Source organism: Festucalex cinctus, chromosome 17, assembly GCF_051991245.1.
Source record: "Festucalex cinctus isolate MCC-2025b chromosome 17, RoL_Fcin_1.0, whole genome shotgun sequence".
Lineage (NCBI taxonomy): Eukaryota > Metazoa > Chordata > Actinopteri > Syngnathiformes > Syngnathidae > Festucalex > Festucalex cinctus.
In genome coordinates this window covers 11,553,648-11,574,610 of record NC_135427.1, presented here as the reverse complement: position 1 = coordinate 11,574,610, position 20,963 = coordinate 11,553,648, and the positions used below count along the sequence as shown (strand labels likewise).

The following is a 20,963-nucleotide window of genomic DNA, read 5'->3' as shown; positions in this document are numbered from 1 at the left end:
ACTAATGGTATCAGTTTCTTGGTATCGGTGTCTGTGAGTACTCAAGATTACTTATACTGGTATCGGTATGAAAAAAAAAAGTGGTATTGAACATCCGTAGAATAATGTAAAGGCATTTTTTTTTTATTAAAATTGATCCGTTTTTTTTTTTTTTTTAATTTAATTCAAAACTGTTTCATTGTTTTTTTTTAATCATTCTGTTTAACAATTAAAAAAAAGTTTAATTTTCAATAAATTTTTATTTATTGTTACTTTTATAAGTTCTAAGTGATTTCAATGACTTTTTTTTTTTTATATGTTCCCAACAATTTTGTTCACATTCACTTTTAAAGCTTTCTTGTAACCAAACATGGTTACATACTAAAACAGTTGGTCAACCACCAAAAGCGGTTATATATTTTTTATATAGATGATAAAATCTGTTTTTAAAATGAACAACTCTCACCACTTTAAGGGCCATTCTAAAAACAAACATGGCGGTGAGTGTGTCCTTTTCCAGGAGGGGACGCTAGGACGGAAGCGTCACCAGCACCCCAGGGAGCGGCAAGACAGATTAATGCAGGGGGCTTTAATATTTCACATGAAAATGTATTACTGCTCTCTCTCTCTCTCTCTCTCTCTCTCTCGCTGTGGCTCACAGAAGTGGCCCTCTCTCATCTCTCCGGCTTCAAGCATGAATGTGTTCTGCTGAAGGGGAAGATTTCCCCATCCCAAAAGCTTCCCGCCGCACTCTTTGTGACAGCGAGTGGCGGATCAGCCACGGCAAAAAAGGAGCGTACCAAAGTAGTCCGTCCGTCCGTCTGTCTGTCGTCCTCCCCCGCTGCTTTAAAAGCTCCTGACCTTGCACCTGCCCGCTTCAGGCTCGGAGTCACCTTGAATGAGACGCGACCCCCCTCTCGGGTTGCGTCCCGCCCCTCCACCCCTTTCCTGGCAAGCCGAAAGAGACCTTATCTTACAGGATGGAATCCGTTGTGATCACATGATCTGATCCGGCGTCAGGTTCGGGATTGGGGGCTGACTCCGAGACGAAAGATTTACTGTATCATATATTACAGCATGTACAGGTCTGCGGCATGTCTACTGGCAAGTAAATCCACACTAAGAAGATTAGACGAGAGAATGGCTCTCCAGTGTGCGAGCAGGCCCACCCGCTCTCACTTGCTAGGCTGCCTGTTAAATAGTCACCATTGGCACATATCAGGCTCATATATATGTATTAGGGCTGCACGATGTTGTAAAAGCATGCGATGTAGTTGTTGAATATCGCGATATCGATATTATTGTGATATTTAACAAAGAAATAACATTTTCATTGTCAAATGACAGAATAATTAATTTTTTCATGTGGTAAATTAAGTAGGGATGTAACGATATATAAACATGATACAATATCACGATATGAAGATCATGATACAATAATTATTACAATATTGTGGGGGGGGGGGTACTTAAAAAAGATCACAATATTTTAAAAAAAACAGCAATGCATATAAACCACCTACAATCTCTAATAATATTGAAGCACTTGCTAATGCAAGCACACATTGATTGCTTCACAAGCAAATTAGGTACCCCTTCATGTGACAATTAGCATAGATTTTCAACATAGAAGGCCAAAACATCCCTAATGAAAATTTAATTGCACTCAAACTAGCCACTAGAGGGTGCTAGATCTGCACAAATGGAAATCAACGATTTTAACAGATGTGTTCCGTTTAAATATTGTGAACATGACGACGACGATATCATGGCAGTTTTTACATCATGATATTGCCCTGATCGTTACATCCCTAAAAATAAGCAAGTTCATTGTGTGTCCTGATACCTTTACCTTTTGATTTCATTTAACACAATGACAAAAAAAAAAAAAAAAAAACGCCTTTTTGATGCAGATGATGCAGTATAGTGCTCAGAACTATAGAACTTTTTTTTTTTTAAGTATTGACAGATGGTATCGGCAGCCTACAGAACCACCCAATACCTTAAAAATATTGGTATTCGCCCATCCCTAATAGGATTTTTAGCGACTGACACTGATTATGTTATTTGGCGCAATAAAATTTACAAAACCGATAAATCGTCTGAATTTTGTCTTTTTTTGGTTCGTTCATACAACATTAAGGATTTGAAATAGGTAGAACATTTGACTGTTTTACAAGATTTCCTTTAACATTGCAACAACAAAATTGTCAAAAATCGGCCAATATTTTGGGAGGGGAGTGTTTGAATGGCATTATCGTCATCTCATGATGTAATCCGTTCATTTGTATTAAAAAAAAAAAAAAGATTTTGAAAGCTAATATGTATCCATCAATCAGTCAGGCCTTATGAATAAGGAGCAAAATCAGTGAAACTGCAGGCAGATAGCAGCGATGCATCAGTCACAAGCTGAGCTGTGGGCCGTGACCTAAAGAACAAGATCAAGGATGCGAACGGCCAGAATGGGTTTCCTCCGCGGGGTGTCCCTTCCAAATGAGTCTAAGAAGCCAATTTTTCGACCTTCAGGACATGGTGAGCCTATGAAATAAAAATAAGTCTCTTATGGAGAATTTTTGCTAGCCTAGCATCCCACTCATGGGCAAACCCTTGATGAAAACCGAAGCACTTGGTGAAAGTAAAAAAGCAGGAGTGACCTCTCACAAGTCTTGACTTAAGTCTGATCTCCACTTCTCCCACAAAGGCCGCCACTTTGCTTTTCCTGCCGACTCAGCACTTGCTGCCACTAGAAGTAAATCATCCGCTGCACATTTACATTAAGGCTCAGAGTTCTTAGGCGAGCACATGAATAATGTACCTATGTGACTTGCTTTCAATTTAAATTCCAAAATGAGTATGACAATAACATTTTATGAATATATGGCTAATGAATATTGTAGCGGTGTAGTATGGAGGACCAAAACTGGCAAAATTCAAAATAAATAAATGACTAAATAAATAAATAAATAAATGATGAAAAGTGAAAATAAAAATATAAAAAAAAAAAAAAAGAAAATTCGAAAATTACATCCAAAAAAATAAATATAAATGGAAATAAAACCGTTTTTTTTTTCACTTTTAGTAATTTATTTAGTCATTTATCTATTTATTTAGTCATTTATTTATCTATTTATCTAGTCATTTATTTATTTAGTTTTTTTTTTTTAGTCATTTATTTATTTTGAATTTTGGCAGTTTTGGGCTGTAGTGCCAAGTCGAAATGTTAGTCAAATGAGGGGGCGGTCCTAAGCGTGTCTTGGGTTAGACTCCACCGTTGCAAACTGCCTGTCATACTAGACCTCTACAATACTCAGCCATATATTCATAAAAATAGATAAATAAATGACTAAATAAATAGATAAATAAATTACTAAAAGTGAAAATAAAAACGGATTTATTTCCATGTATATTTATTTTTTAATATATAATTTTCAAATTATATTTTCTTATATTCATTTTTATTTTCACTTTTAGTCATTTATTGATTTAGTCATTTATTTATTTTGAATTTTGGCAGTTTTGGTCCCCCATAGTGAACCACCTGCTCTAAATTTAGCGCTTGGCACCCCACGAATGCGGTGGCACCCATCTATCGATTTTATCTGGGCCAACAGACTCACACAGCTGGACACATCTGACCCCCCACATAACTTCTTGCCTGTCTCATTCACGCACACGCGACACACGTGTGCACGCGTGATATCCATCGCGCACGCAGATACCAGCTGTCGTGGATTAGCAAAGAACAAGAGCTTCCCTGCTCTCCGGGCTTGCGTTCGATGGTCATGGCCTGGATGTGACCTAAAGCCAAGATTTATTTTCTTGTTATTCCAAACAGTTTAAGCATCAGCGGGCGAATGCGAATGGAAAGTAAATGCTCTTACTGGCAAATGTGCCGATGTTTGCACACAACATCAACATTAAATGTGGCGGCTTTGCCCCAACAAAAAAAAAAAGCACGGGGGGGATGCCGCGGTTTCGGGACTTTTGGGGGGGGGGGGGATTTTATCCGATTTAAACTCGATTTCTGCATCCGCGGGATCCATCTTGAATTGCCTCTATACGTTGATCCCGCTGACTCTTCAATCTCCCCGCCGCTGGATCTCGGTTTAATCTTCATTATTCTCCTTAAAGCCACAGACGCTTTCTGGCGGTCATTTGGACCACCCAGCCCCCCTCCGGCCACACACAGACATAGTAAGAGGACAAACGGATTGGAGTTCCATTAAAACGGACTCAAGGGTGCTAGTGTGGCAGCACAACAAATGGATGCCCTCAATCTCTAACAGTTTAGCCATTTCGAATACAGTTACATTGACTTCAATTATATAAAAAATATAAAAAATAATAAATTTAATTTTAATAATAATTTTTATAATATATATATTTGTGGAGACTGGGGTTAAGTTGTATTTTATAATTCTAAAAATGTGCAGAATTTCACGTTACTTACGCACTGAGCTGTAACCGTCTTACAAATGCAATTATGCCATCTAGTGGCAGAAATATGACCAACACAAATCAATATTACACTTGTTTTTTTTACACTACACGTCTTTTTAATTTTATGAATTATTATGAAATTACTGTATCAATGACTAAAAGATACAACCATATTTCGATTAGTTTAAAAAAATGTTCACTTTTATGTTAACAAGAGGATGACAACTTAAAATGTTTTATTGTACATTTATAACAGATTAATGCGATTAATCCTGAGTCAACATTTTGAAATCACGAGATTACGATTCAAATTTGAATCACCTGACACCTGATATATATATATATATATATATATATATATATATATATATATATATATATATATATATATATATATATATATATATATATATATATATATATATACACATATATATATATACATACATATATATATACATAAATACATACACACACCTTCCCCCTACAAAACGCCCAAAAGCAAAGCACACATTGCCCACAAACAGAAAATGTGGCAGAAATTGGCCACACCCTCACAATACTTTTGAAGTGAAATGTCTTTTTCTCTCTCTCTCCCCCTCTCTCTCTCTCTTTTTTTTGTACTAAACACTCGACGAGTTGAGGTTTTGGAGGCACAGTGACAAGCGGCCCTCACCGTGGCTTTCTCGCAAACCGCCATAAAATATTCCATCATATCCTCGAGCATCCCCGACTCCAGCTGGGATCAAAGTGGAGACTTGATGACGGTGCAAGGAGTGCACATTAGTGCCTCCTACGGCTCTTTTTTTTTCCCCCGCATACGCTAAGCCCCTCATTCCCTTCCATTAATAGACGGCGTGAAAAATACATGATAGGCTTTGCTATTGCCATTTTGCTCGGCGAGGAGAGATACATAACCGGGGGGGACACATTGCGGTGGGCCTCTGGAAGAAGAGTGACGGTCATACGCTCACAAAATGTTAATGGCGAGCATTAAGTGTGCCAAGTTTTCCGTAAATCGCAAGCTTGAAACTTTTAAGGAACAGAGAGACTTTTGAATTTCACACTCCTGGTTAACAGGGGGCGCTGTTTTGAATCTTACCCAAATAACGGATTCTTACAGTCCTTTTCTTTGGCATGTTTTCATCATAGCTTAGCATGTTTTTACAGCTTAATTGTTTTTAATTGAACCATGACTTACAAATTTAATTCATTCAGTGTTTGTTTCGGTTTTGTTTTTTGTTTTTTTTTCTGTTATGACAAATTTCAAAGCAGCTCACATTCGGCAGCACAATGTTCACAATGTTTACGTAGCCGACGCACCAGCTAGCGTTATCTGCATCGACTGCACTGCGGCGAAGTGAACTATACCGCTTGATGGATGACTACAAAGCCCTTCAAAATCAACCAGCGGGCAACGTTGTTTTGTTTACAATACAACAGATCGTCGGAGATTCATCCTGGTTGTATTTCCTCGCACGCTGCCTGTGACGGGGGTTTAATGGCTGTTGTTTGGGATGTCCTATCAATGATTCAATGCGCTACGCATCTGATGGTCGGGAGACTGACAGGAAGATTTCTCTGGTAGGAAGAACTTTGGATATAAAATTCACCGTTGCGAATATGAGGGATGCTCTCCCCTGCTCATCAGTGGTGTAAATGCTTTTTTACTGTACTGTGAGGGGGGTAGAGTAGGAAAAAAAAATAGGGATAGTAGATACACATGGAAGTTATTTTGGAATGAGATGTAAAGTTCTGGGTGGGAACTTCCACTGGTTCTTGTATCTTCATGCTCACGATATTATGCTAACAGTAGTGACCAGAAGACTGCATGTTCTCAGTTGAAATATTTACTGGATGCCAGAAAGATCGAGGACACAGCTGCGGAGCCCTCTTCTCTATTAGTATGCGGAAGAAGAACTGATCTATTAAAAATCGTCCCTGCATTTATACTGTCTAGGCCGTCCGCCCACATGGCCTCCCCATGTGAGAATGTGTGACCTGATGGCCTGAACTGGTTTGTACTAGATACGCATGTCAGAATGCAGACAGATAGGAATGCGCCGAGCAAGGACAAACAGCTGGGCGCCAAGCAAGGACAAATAACAGCGACACAACGGCCTAGCTCAAGTCATCTATCTAATCATTAAGAGATGAACCACTTCAATTGGCAGAGAATAGTGTTCACACCCACGACGACGCATTTTACAAATAAAGCTTACTTACTTGTTGTAATTGTTTTAATTAAAATAGGATGACAACAGATTCGTCAAAGCAAGATTTTTCACATTTAGGTCTTTATTTAACTTTTCTGATGTCGACTCTACGACACATTCACATTCGTATTGGCTTGTGCTGGATTTAAAACGGCCAGCTTCTGGCGTGCAAAAATCCTCTTTAAAGTCGTTCTATTCGAGTACTTTTGCCACATCTACATATCAGGAAGATGATCTGACAGTTTGGTTTAAGCCACTTTCAAGCACAAACCCAATCTTTTGATCCAGGAAGTGTAAGACTTTGAACACCGGCTCAGGTGTTTTCATACAAACTTGACTGACTGCCGTTGTTTTATATTTAACTAAGTGGCGGCACAGCTGGCTGCGCGCCGTAACACGACCCCCACGCCTGTTCAATCAACTCGCAACGGGTAATCATAGAAGCGGGAGCGGCGTGAGTCATAAAAACGCTAGGTACGATTAAATCAGAGGACACTGTAATTTTCTGTGCCGGCTATTAGTCTGGGATTGTTTAAACAACTTTAATGGTTTCAAGCCAAAGTTGAACTGTAAACAAAAGTGTTTGAAAAATTGCATTTTTTTTGCACAAAATCCTCCTAAATCACTGTGAGATGGCTCTTGTCCAGCAAGTCATTTTCTTTCTATATAGAACAGACAAAAATAACTGCGGCTCCTCAGCCAGGATGCCCCCTCACTCTCTCCATCATCAAATATCATATTACATTATAAAATAACACTACCATAAAACGTAGCCTCTACACTGGAAACGGGATGTTATATGTCTTCCTCCTACACTTCGCCTCCAGGCTTTTCTCTGTAATGTATATTTCCCAACCAAATATTTCATCAAACAGAGGAGCGGCTTGAAATGAAATGCCATTTCCGTCCGCCATCTTTTCCGATAACATTTGTGCGTTTATGTTAATCAGCGATCTCCAGCAACAAATCCACTGGACGGCGTGTCATGTAAGATGGCAGATTAGAGACGAATATGAAAGACCCTGTGTGTGTGGAGTGAGCGCGACAGAAAAGGGCTTTTGTCTTGTTATCTTGGGGAGAGAGTTGACATTATCCCGGTGGATCAGGTTTTTACCATGCGTGGATTACCGCCACGAGGCAAGCTGTGCGCAAGCCGCTCCGAGAAAGTATCACGAAAAGGACCCCTTCGCTCCCGTTCCTCGCTTTAATGTTCATCAAAGGTTAGCTTGAACTTTACGTCGGAAAAAGTCACTACAATAAAAATAAATCACAAAGGTATCAAGAGAATTTCTATTAGCAGTGGCGTGGACCGCTAACTTTAGCTGCTGACGCTAGCTTGTGTTTTTACAGTGGCTCACTTACCTATACGCAAGGATTACTTTCCCATAAATGTACACGATTAAAACTACAAGTTACAGTTGCGACAAGATTTAAGACTCCTAAAGAGTTGTTACAGTTGCTCATGGTTTTCACGTCGTCAGAATCTAATAGCGGGGTAACATTGGAGCTAATAGCTGTTAGCCTGTCTATGGTGTTTCCTATTGTATGTTAGCATTAAGCTAGCTAGCTAGCTAGCTAGGTAACTATTCTCTTTGGTTTTGTTGTCAGTTTGACAGTAGCTTTTACTCGGAGTGTCAAACAACTAGAATCACATTTTTCCTCTGATTTGCCGCACTTTGAAAGCAAGAAGAAATAGCTGGCAAATAATACTTGGTATTCTAAACCTCCAAGACCCTCCCACCCCCACAACCACTTTAAATGTGTGTTCAGAGCATGGGGGATAGATACTACTATATAAGAGCAGCTCTTAAAATAGAGGGCGACGGTTGTAAGAAACATCAATCAAAAGGGGCAAACTACTAAGTATAGTGGCATGTAGCACGAAAAGTGACCTTCATTTCCACATCTTCGCCAGGGCACAATGGCACACTTCCCGTTAGCAGAGGTGGCAGCAGGCGGCACATTGCGGTGAATCAATCAGACGGCGGCGTCGGCAGCCTCCGCAATCCACACGTTCCCCCCGCAGGCTCGTCATGTACCCAGATGCTACGTGCGAACCCGGACGAGCCACCAATTGCGTTCCACATGCTGCACCATTCCTCTGCGAGACGCTCTGACGTCAATGACTTTCCGTAAGGTTGACGTAAAGAGAGGCTCTATTTGTGGCCAGCTAGCACGTTTGACTTACAGGTCTGAGTTTTGAGGTTCCAGCCTTTGTGTGAAGTGAAACAATGGTGTCCGTATGCACATTCTTCTTTTGTGTAGTAGTATTAAGAAGAGTAGTAAAAAGCAGTAAGAAGAAGTAGTAGTAGTAGTATTATCAATTTCAATAATTTCACCAAAAAAAATCATTTTAATTCAATTTCTAAAATAAGTAAAATGGGGTTGACATGTTAATTATATATGTAATTTTATTTATTAAATTATTATTACGGGACCCCACACCAAAATGAAAAAGGAAGAGATTTTTTTGCACAATACCCCAATAGACAAATGCCCCCACTCCCCCACATCCCCTCAGCCCTCTCCCCATTTTCCTCCCCTGTGTTATTACAAGCTGATAACACAAGCAACTCACCCCACTGGGCCCCTGATTTAATATGGGGGCTCTAACAGTCTCAGATCATATTTAATGGTGTGTAATTCTCTGCGCGCCCGCCACAGCCGTGTGCACTACTTCATTTCGGCGCGCTACCCCTGTGATACAAGCCAGTGGCCGATTCCGTCTGTGCACACGAATGAATAAGTTAACAATTTCACGAGTAACTGAATTATTGAGAGAGGATTTGTGCTTAACAAGCAGGCAAATACGGAGGCAACGGTTCCTAAAAAGCATTGAATGAAAGTGTGCATCAAAAACAGCATGACGTAGCCAACACTCATAGTGGCGTCATGGGAGTGATTATTTAATTCACCATATCTCATGTGTTGTGATATACGGAATGATCGTATCGGATATCAAATATTTGAATTGGTGTAGAACATTTCAATCCCACACGGAGATCACAGAACTGTCTTAAGGTGAGGAAACCGTGCCAATCAATAGATCAACTCAGTTTCTTGACTTCCTTAGGTACACACAGTTTTTTGCTGAAAACACTGTTGGGATAGTTGAGGAGAAAAAAAAATCTTAAAGTGATATCTGAAATTTTAGCCGACCATGTACCCTAACATCCTACAAGCGTGTTCTAGCCATTAGGGCCCCCGTGCATGGGACATCTCCTGCGCTTTACAAATGGGACGCGCCATCAATTATTCATGCTTCCTGTAGTACACATTCCACGGTTCCCTTTCTGTACATTAATATTTAAACCTCCAGCGTGACCACCATGGCCGTGTACGTCACACGACTCCTCGCCAAATCCCAGCGTGCTTTTGTCACTTCCCAGTAGGACCGTTTGTCTGCACGACGCACTGTGATTTGTAGCCGCACTGTGTACTTACACCAACACTTGAGCATTTGAGTTATATTTACTCTGTAGGATAAAAGTGAAGAAATAGAGAGAGGCAAAGCAGGGGACCAATTCTAGTGGTAGGACCACCGAGCGTACAGTGAATACTTTAGTTGCTAAGGTTAATATCAGGGTCATTGCTAAGGTTAAGGTCAGCCAATTCAACTGCAAAAGGTATCGGTACACAACAAGAGATCAAGTTTCTCATTTGTACGGGAGAACTTGGTGAATTGCCAGTCAAGTGCTGCAGTGTCGGATGCGACCACGGCAGATTATCGAACCGCCCACAGGATGTATACTGGAAGCAGCCTGTGCTCGTGTTTATCCGTTAAGGGAATACTTTTCCGTTCATGGATAAGCAAAGACTGTTACCAGAACTTTTGTACTTAGCCTTGACTTTTATGTGAAGAGATACTCTTCATAATCATCATCAGTATTTGTGCATTGTTGTCAATAAAGGCCTCAAAACATTGCTTGATTTCAAATTACTGAAGGAAAAGAATTTAGTGATTCCAGTTACATACTCCCGACGGAGCCAATTCCTTATCGGTACTTGGACTTTTTTCGCCAACAAGTCTTCCAATTGAAACGATCACATACTTGTAGGTCGCACCACGAAAATATGACCACTCAGAGAGTATTCCATGACAGCTCCCGCAATGGTTGGCACATACCCAGCAGAGAGACAATCTCTGGATGGCTGAGGTTAGTTTTTGGGTTTCGGTCAGTTTGTCATTTTTCGATTAAGGGTCAGTGAATCCAAAATGTTAACGACTGGTCGTAATTTGAGTCATGTGAAAACAACATCTGTGGTCATTTTCAATTGGAGGAGAGTCTCAAAAGGTTTCAACTAATATATGACATTTTTGCTAACATTTGCGAATATTTATAGTGTGCCTTTTGCATTCAACTTGTTACAACAAACGATTCCTTGGAATCAGTTCTCCCAAAAAACCTTTTCAGTTCCCATCCCTAAATATAGCGACTACAAAAATACACATATCTACATAAGGTGAGGCATGCACATACGCCACTGAAGCAGTGCTTGTACAGAAATAAAGTACCCTCCACCTCCGTATGTTATCAAGTCATCCATTGCCTCCAGCGTGGTTGAGGATGCAGACAGAATGCTCTCGCGCTGATAGCTGTTTGGAGATTGGCTTACAATGACTTCATTTGTTATGCATATCAATGTATCTCCATTCCCTTTCAGGACATGATCTCCCCCCCTCACCCCCAAATCCACTGTTCCAATCAGGTTTTCCATTCAGATGTCAAGGTCAGATCACATTGCCACCAAGGTAGCCCATAATCCTACAAGGAATCCTCATTTCATGCCTCATGGTCCATACTGAACCCCTTAGTAATCTTGAGTCCTCATCTAACCAAGGCAGTTTGGACAAAGCTTCCAACTGTTTGGTTTTTCACCCCATCACACAAAGCACGGTCCATAAAGCTATGGTTTTACAGACTGATCAATGCGAGCCCTCGTAAACCGCAAACGAAGACCAACCACATTTTTCTTCACGGTCAGTTCTCTTCAGCACCATGCCAAGATTCTACCGCCACCCTGAAAAAAAAAAAAACTCCACACCGGCCCCAGTTCGATCACGCCATCGGGATTCTCAGCCACGAGTCGAGCCAGTTATTTGAAAAGTCACCTCACTGACACCTACTTCCTCAGGGCTCAGAGATGAAGGTCACACAGTCCTCCGACTGAAACCTCCCCATTGTGATAGCAGATGAACAGTTCCTTACAAAACACAGTGTTCTCTCCCACTGAACGGGTAGTCCAAGACTATAATACGCTGACAACCTGATTTACATATCCGGCTCATTCAGTTATTTGTCAGATACATCACGCTGACACTGGAAGCAGAATAGAAGTGAACCTTGTGATACCTGAAGGGCAATCAGAATAAAAAGAAAGGGATAATAACAGAGCCGGTAGACCATTGGTCTGAGAAAAGCCGTAATATCTTTATACTTCTTTACTTTACAGCTGGATCTTTATTGCTGTCATTGTTTTGACAGTCCACTACCCCCATTAACTTCATTTTCAGACCTTCTCTGCATTCCAAAACACAATCTTGTTTGTCTCTTTAAGCTCAGCTCTCATTACTCCGGGGCCTGCCGCCTCCCGCCCTCTTCTTTCTACTTTATTGATTCGCTGAGAGTCAGTGGGCCGTGCTCGGCACTTGCAACGGAAAGGGCACTGGGATCAATTTCCACAAAATTCCACATATTCGCTCGGCCTGTCAGTCCGGGATAATTTGTCTGCAGGCTTGCCCCGCTGAATACACTGATGTATTCTGCTTTGTAATTGGTGCCCATCAGTGTCAAGTGTCCAAGGCCAACAGAGCGGACTGTTGCGCCATATTCATTAATTTGCAAGAGGCGGATGGATGTATGCGCGCATATTTTAAGCATGTGATGTTGTGCAAATATTGTGAGGATTTCTTTTTTAAACATGTTGATAATTGGGAAGCCAAAGAGCTCCAGTTGGCACGCAGTGTCAAAAGAATTAACAGCACTGCGTAGCAAGTCCAAAGGCATTGTTTCTTTTGCAGCGCCGCCTCCAAGCTGTGCGAGGGTATGAGTAATTCCTGTTGCATTGTCTGAACATATTTACACTTTGCTGATACTGATATAATCCCCTATTAGATAATCAAGCTTCAACTTTCAAGTGAGCAGCTTGAGCTACACTTTTGGAGGCTTAGAAGATCACTTTGTAACTACAAAGGCAGCAGCTCTCGATCTAATAGAAGGAAGTGAAGGCAGGGCTTAAAGTTCCTTAGAACCTAAGCCCGATGCAATAAAAAGTAGTGCCAAAGTACCTTCCTCTGAACTACAGGGATACATTCAAGAGCGCACAGGAGCGAAGAAGCATCCCAGCAAACTGTCCCAGTGGGATGAAGGCAGGGTTGGGGGGGGTATTGTTACAGGACCTAAGAGGCACCCTGGCAAATCTGAGCCTGACCTCCTGGGACAGTGAGAGAGAGAAAGAGAGATGAGCGGCAAACTGGATTTCTATCTTTGTTTTTAATCCCCCTTACACGCTCCACTGGTTCCAGGACTTTGCGCGAGGATTTATGTATAGTCAGGGACACAAAAAAATGAAAAAATCGAGGGCTTGCGTGTCTGGCTTGTGTTCTTTTTTTACAGCAACCTGGTGCCTGTGTCGCGCTCATCATTCTTTTATTCCAATCCGGGCCACTGCAGAGGCCCAATAACCGGCTGACGTTTGACTTCTGATGGCGACATGATTTGAGCCGCTCAGTCTGACTCAAATATAATTTTGTTACCTATTCAGATCGCTGGCTCACTCTGGCATCGGCTTATTGTTAGGGCGCCCGATCCAATCAGCGCCAGTCGGAACGCTGCCTGCTTGATGTCATTTTCAGGACAGAGCGGAATTTGCGGGGGCAAATGGCTTACGGAGGCCAACACTGTGCTTATGAAGCTGATCAAAGTCTTTATGTGGAATGATGTTTCTGCAAACGATTTTTCTGCGCCACAACCTCTGGATAGTCCACCAACCCCTTTAAGAATGGCATCAAAATGACTAATACCTTCCTACAGTTAAGCAACAAATCATTCATACCGCAGTTAAATGTTCGGATTAAGTGAATTGTGAGCAGCAGAACAATTTTTTAGTTTCTACACAACATGGCCACTAAAATTATTGGGTGGATAATTGCCAGTGTCTTTTATATTCACACCTCTAATCTAAATAAACCTTTTGCTTAACAAAATATGAATAATTGTAGTCACTTTGTAGGCACGCCAGAATATGGTTTAACTATTCCAAACCCAAGTTTCAAGCCAATAGAGGACTTGGCTTTGAAGATTATGTCTGACTTGAGGAAGCATCTACGGACCTGATTAAAGGGCAACGTCAACAAACACGAGGATGCCGTGTGGCATCATAGTCAGTGATTAGAGCAATGTGGGCATCGGGCCAACCCGCCTCCTCCCCCGATTCTTTCTCCTGACTCGCGTTCACCGAGCAGAGCTTCAGGCTCCTACTTTTTCCCGCCTCAGAGCCAATAAGGGTGGCAACAAGAGACTTGAATGTGTGGCATGTAATAAGCTCAATCGCAGACACAAAAAAAGAAACAGATGATGGAGTATTTGTACACACACTCGCACATTCCCATGCTAGTCTATGTTCACAAGTGTGCCAGTTTTGCCATACGCTCATGACAGCAAGAACGGGAAACATAAAAAGCAAAAGTAACGGAGGAGATTATCGCAGAATAAGTGGTGGAAAATGACATCACTATTGGACTGTCATTTATTTAGAGCTTTTACAGTTGGTTTGGCAAAATCTGATAATAAGCCGTGTCGCACATGCAAGCCTAAGTGCATTATTCCACACCTAACAATATAGTAGATCAATTGGCTGCGGATATAGGAGGGGGAAAAAAAACAAAAAACACCTGGAGCCGTGCTTTGCACAGTGTTTCATCACCAGCGCAGAAGCTTTTATTCTGTTGTGTTATTACATTTTAAACAGCGCATTCCACATAACTACAAGATATTTCAGCGAACTAATACAACCACGCTTTAAACGCAGCTGATTTATCAAAGAAATTAGGAAGTTAGAATCTGGAAAGGATAGAATAGAAAAAAAATGACTGTCGTAAATACTTTACTGCAAAGGTTATCCAAGGGGAAATGTTTCAGTACTAAAACTAATACACTAATTACATAGTTTCAAATTGCACATTGTAAAGGTGAATGAGAAATCGATGGAGAATCGATTGTCAAAAGATTACTTAAGTGACAGCCCTAAAGTCAATGTCAAATCAGTAAACAAATTTGAAAGAACTTAAACCTGATTCCTGCAGCTGAGCTCTATTTGTTCACAGAACGACTATTCACTAGTCATCATCATTCATGCAAAACATCTTGGGCCATGCACATCGACGGCATTAGAGAGTAACCCCTCAGCTAAAGAGATTAACTCCAAACACGCCCACTTTGTGGCACATATTGAACCGCGGTGCCTCCAATGGGGAAAATATCATTATGGGTAATGCATCATACACCGCTGCTCTGACATGGCGGACATGCCCTGCAAAACAAGCCAATGCTGCTTCAATACAGTCATTCTTGCCACTATATGTCGCAAATGCAACCGGCTGGTTTGTTTTGCCACGGTTGGGTCACAAGGCCAGCAGACTGATGTCAATAGTGTTTGCAGACTGGAAGGTTTGATGGCTTTGCAACAATGAGTGAAAACTGCACAAAAGGCAGCTACAGAATGTTTGTTCAAGGCTTTAGTGGTAATTGTCGTGTGCACTGATCTCACACAAAGTCCCTTCCAGTCTTACATGTAAAGTGTAAGACATATTTACTGTCAAGCTGCATTAAGGTCAAATTTGTCTCTTATTTGCATACATTTGAGAGAGTAGAAGGAAATCAATACATATGAATCCTCTTCTTTTTTTCTTTTTTTTTAACCACTACCCACAAAATGACGTGTTGTTGCCTCATACAATTAGACAAGTCTCTCCATTTGTGCTCTGCGATTGCCTGGCGACCATTCCGGGGTGTATCCCGCCCCTTGACCCAAGTTACCTGGGATCGGCTCCATTTGACTTGAAACCCTAATGAGGATAGCCTACAGTAAGTGGTATAATGAAAAGAGATGGACGGCAGGATAGCAATCAATTAGCCTACCTAAGTAGTTGGTGGTCCACCATTTTGGTTTGGATTCTTAATCTAATTCAATTTGATATATAAAGCAGTGATCTTGATTGACTGTTAAGAATACTGTCAATTATGTAGACAATTGATTGTTGCAGCGCCTGAGGTAACATGGAGTGTATTGCTTGGAAGCAGTCAGAAGAGGTGCTGGTGCTTTCTTAAGTACTTCATTGTCTTAAAAAAAAAAAAAAAGGAAGACCAGTAGGAAGGAAAGAAGGAAGGAATGAAGTAAGTTAGGAAGCAAGAAAGGAAGAAAGTAATATAAGGTAGTAAGTCATGAAGTTAGGAAGCATGGAAGGAAAGAAGGTAGGAAGGAGGGAAGGACAGCAATTGGGAAGGAACAAAGGCAGTTATGAAGCTAGAAAGTTAACAAGGAAGCTAGGAAGGAACGAACAGTTCTGAAGGAACCGTTAAGAAGGGAGGGAGGAAGAAAGAAAGTTAGGAAGGGGTTAAGAAAGAATTAATGCATTTTACGCATCGATAAAATACATAAAAAAACATGTTGGTAAACAGAAATATGAAAAATGCAAGCAACTATAGTTGGACGGAAAAAAAGCATCCAGTCAATATTAGTTTGCTGAACCCTAAGAGGGGGAAAACATCAGAATGAGTGTATCACTATGGTTACATCTTCATCCAATCTGCACCTTGCATACACCCGAGTGAAATTAATAATAGGGAAGCCGTCTGTCTTTGCATAGTGCTAAATATGCAAAAATCTGCAGCCCCCTCACTTTGAAATTTCCTATTCCCCCTCCAGCCTTTCCATCACCAAGTTCCCTGCATCTGCCATCACTTAGCTCAGTCTGCTGTTCTCTCCCCTTGTCTTTGCTATTTCTCTCTCACCTCTTTTGTCCTTGTTTTCTTCATTTCCTTCTTCCCACTCATCAACCTTAATCTCATCCATACATCCGTTTCCTCCCCCTTCCTCAACAATCGTCTTCTTACCCAACACATCCTCAGCCTCTCGTCAAATATGATGTTACTACAGTACATCTGAGTCCTCCAATCAGGATGCAAAAGCTCACCTTTCACCCCTCTTAACACTCACTGGTTATCTGAATCCACAATAAACCGGCCACCCGCAATTACTGAACACGTCCCAAAGCTCCTGACAAAAATCGGTTCCTGCCAGAGAGGAAATAAAACCTTCTGGAGGTAAGATGTTTATCGGATTAATGCATAAGTGATAGATAAAGACTAGAGGGGTGAAAACCCAGTGGATATCCCCTGATATCAGTTAGGGCTAATGAATACAATTAATGTTCATCTGTCTAGTATCCACTTCCCAGGAGGTTAATAAAAGCAATGATTTACATTTTCAAACCATGAGTCATATTTAATCTAGTTCTTTCCTGTGATTATAAGTAGTGTTCCATTATTAGCCCACTACCATTAAGCCCAGTATCATCGGAAGCGACCACTCAGAATTGGAGGCAAAGGGCCTTCACTGGAGGAGCCGTTGCAAAGACTGTGATGACTGATCAGTCTCAGCAACTTAGGAAACCAAAATATTGCTTGTTCTCTCACCCAGAAGCTGCCACCAGACTCTGATGTCAACGTGATGTCTCCAGCAGGTCTCGGAGATGTCTCCACAGACGTCTCTACGGTCGCGGACAAAACTAGTCCACGAGGCGTCTCTGTAATCTGCTGGAGACTTGAAAGAGTCTCTAAGAGACCTCCAGAAAAAAATGCCGCAGAGGCCTCGTGGAGACGTCTCCAACGTCACGACTGTATTCGACTCAGTGACATCTCTAAAACTTGCGAGACCTGAAAAAGTCTCCAAGATCTCCAGAAAAAAATGGTGCAGAGACCTCAAACTGGCACAATCGCTGATAGAATCAGCTCTCTGAAACCTGCTGGAAACTTTTAAAACTCCAAGTGGTCTTTAGAATTTACAACAACTCCCTGGTGACCTGGATTGTCTCCAGAAGATGTCACGTTTGAGTGACGTCTCGACAACCAGCAGAGACTTGAAGTCACCAACTCGTCTGCAGACCAGTGAGATCAGCCCTCAATTTAAAAGCAATCCTGGAAGACCAGTAACTCACGTGTTCGGAAGCGGTGGTGCGGTCGAGTCGCCGGAGCCTTTCCTTGACGCCCATGAGTCCAGCGAGCCGTGGGCTTCACCGGAGGGGCGGCTGGCTGAGAGGTGGTCGTCTGAACCTTAGTGGTGATCCTCACAGTGGTGGTGGTAGTGCTGGAGGTTGTGGAGGCGCCGGTTGTGGATGAGGTCTGTCCCGGCTTTGAGTGGCCTGCTCCGTTACGCCCACCGACGACGGCACTTCCTTTCCTGACTGTACTGCGAGGGGTCACTTCCTTCCCGCCGGACGGTGGCATGAGTCGGGGCGCACGGGTGGTGGACGTCGTCACCGCGGTCCCGCCTCCGACACGAGTGCCAACGCGGTTGTGGAGGTGCGGCGCTCTGTTGCCTTCGCCACTGGCGGCGCTACCGTTGGCCGAATGATTGGCCGGCGGCCCGGATCGAGTCCTTGGCGCCGGGGCGGTCCCGTCGGCAGCTAGCGGCGTAGTTGTGGAAACCATTGCCGTGGTCGAGGCGGCGGACGTGGTGGCGGTAGAAATGTCCGGCCCCTTGGGCATGGCACTGGGTTTGGAGAGGAATATCGGGTCCTGTCCCATGCTCCCTTTGGGATCCACCAAGTCTGTGGGGACATAGTCTTGGACTGATCCCACCACAATCCATTTGAGCAACATGAGGCTGAGGCCCAGGCCCACGAAGCCCATCACCAAGGGCACGGCGCACAGCCAAGTCTGCTGGCGAGGCCACACGGCGCAGGGGCCGCAGCGGAAAGGGCCCGGGGCTCGGGGGGACGCCTGCTCCGCCCCCGGCTCCTCCAGCGTCATGGCCGCCAGAGTGCTCGCGCCGGAGTGCTCACTCATCCTGCTTTCGGTCTCTCGGGGAGCTTTTGGAAGTCAAACAGGTTGGCAAAAGATCGAGGGGCGTATAGAAGGAACGGATGGCGGAGGAAGAAAGCAGCACATCTTACACACGCATACACGGCAAGACTATATACACATCTCAACGTATCGATTTATATACACGCGCACATGCATGCATAGCTCTACTCTACCACATTAAGACTCACACAGTCATGGAACTAATTAAACGCTGGCACAGCACTCACATGCAAACACGAGATACACAACCTGCACTCCCTCTGGCGGACGAGGAAGCAAACACACATGCACAGGAACACACACAAGCTCACAGGTTATGCACAGGTGAGATGGAGGGAGGGGAAAAAAGGGTGAGAAGGGTGCCTCAGACAAAGCGATGATAAATCCCAAAATGCTGCACTCCCTTGTTTAAAAACAAAACAAAAAATACGGTGGGTATTGATCCGAGGTGGTGGAGATCAGAGCTGTAAATCCATGTGAGGGTGGATTTCCACTCGCCGTCGCTTCAAGACAAGAAAAGTGTCGTCCCCTTCTTCGCTCGATCATCCAAGTTCAAGTTTGCACCCCCACTTTTTTTTCCGTAATCCACGATAGAGCTGATCCGCCGGCTACACTTTTTCCTGGAGTGACAGCTGGGTAAGGTTCCCCGGGGTTGGGGGGGGGCTTGGTTGGTGGGTGTCCGACCGCCTGCAGCCCACCGTTCTCCTCTGCGAATAGCTCCGCTCCTGGCGCCGGAATTGGCAGACACCTTTACGACCGGTTCACCTCCGCCGCATTCCCACAGTGGCGCAAGCAGCAGAATGGGAGATGAAGAGGAGAGGAGGGGTTGGGAGACGGAAAAAAAAAAACGATGCGGCGGCGGCGACGGTTCCTGGAGGCTGAGACGGACAGCTGGCTCAATCCAGCGATGCGTCCCCGCGCGTCCTGGCCACCGTCCTCAACACTCGGAAAGTGACGGTTGGCGATTGTCCCGTCTCCATGCCTTCTTGAAAAAGAAGGAAAAAAAAAAAAGATGATGATGATGATGATGATGGAGCGTGTTTGAGATGCGTGTTGGCTAAGCTCTGCAGCAGATGCAGATGGGAGGCAGAAGGAAGGAAGGGAGGGAGGCGGCGAGAGCGGCGCCGCTCACACACACACACAAACACACACACACATGTACGCATACATACTCACGCTGCATGGAGGGGAGAGGAACAGACACACCCCAGGGAGGGGAGGGATGGAGAGAGAGGATGAGGAGGGAGGCGCTAGGCTTGCGCCGAGCAAACAAAACCAAACAGCAGCGTCAGAATTTTGGAGCCACTTGGAGTCCGACTTCAAGTTGAGACTCCTTTTGACGTTCGTGACTGACGCCCTCGTTTTAGCTATGCAAATCTGAGTAGTGGGGAGGAAAAAAAAAAAAAACGCCCTTGAGCTATATCCTGAATTATAGCTATATGGCTGCAGGTGTGACATTTGTGATGTATGGACAAACGCATCAACGGAATTGCCTCGAAATCATTCGTGTCCCACAGCTGGACAAAATGTTGCCTACTGCATGACAGCAAATCATAGCAACCCCCAGATGCAATACAGGTAGGCCCCCTAGTGGCAGGGCAAGTAACAACATTGATTCACAGATGCGGCTGCTTTCGAAAAGAAAGAACATGAAAATGTCGCACAACATGAGCCTGATTGTTTCTCAGCATTCACACAATAATAAGAAAACACGTTTCAAATAGTATGACTGATTCTCAGCTTTCACAAACAAAAGTATATATATATTTTATTTTTTTTAATAGGGCAACACGAGATTCACATAACGAGAAAATGCATGTTAAATAACAAATATGAACGTACGATTCTCAGCATTACATGAAATAATGTCCTCGTTCACACAGCTCAACATCAAAAGTTTCCAACCACAACAAAAGTTGCGTCGCGGCTAATCTCATGTGCAATCCAGGCAAACACATTGCCATGCTGTTACATCTTCTCTGTCATCCTTTGCTGTGTGCATCATTTATGTTGCTGTCACACCCCAAACACAAAAACACAGAAAAACAGGCTTGTGTTTTTTGTTGTATTTTTTTAGGCGGGAAGCTAGATCTCGGCGGATATACCTGCCTTTGACAACAAGCTGCGCTTCTCACAAATTGGAAATGAGCGCCGGCGATAAGATGCTTGATGGCAGACAAAAATAATAATAATTCCGCTTGTGCTTTCTTGTTAGATTGATTTTGCTGTTACATATGAAAGC

At 43.0% G+C, this 20,963-nt stretch overlaps 1 protein-coding gene across 2 annotated transcripts in view; it reads right to left on the bottom strand.

The window, feature by feature from the left end:
• Positions 1-20,043, bottom strand: part of nrg3b (neuregulin 3b) — a 200,234-nt gene extending 180,191 nt beyond the window's left edge. The window contains exon 1 of one of the 2 annotated variants that reach the window (XM_077502035.1): positions 17,854-20,043. In XM_077502035.1, the coding sequence (XP_077358161.1) occupies positions 17,854-18,703 (850 nt within the window). In that variant the 5' untranslated portion in view covers positions 18,704-20,043. The remainder of the gene's footprint in view (positions 1-17,853) is intronic. The other variant, XM_077502034.1, reaches the window with a different exon arrangement.
• Between the last annotated feature and the right edge of the window lie 920 nt (positions 20,044-20,963).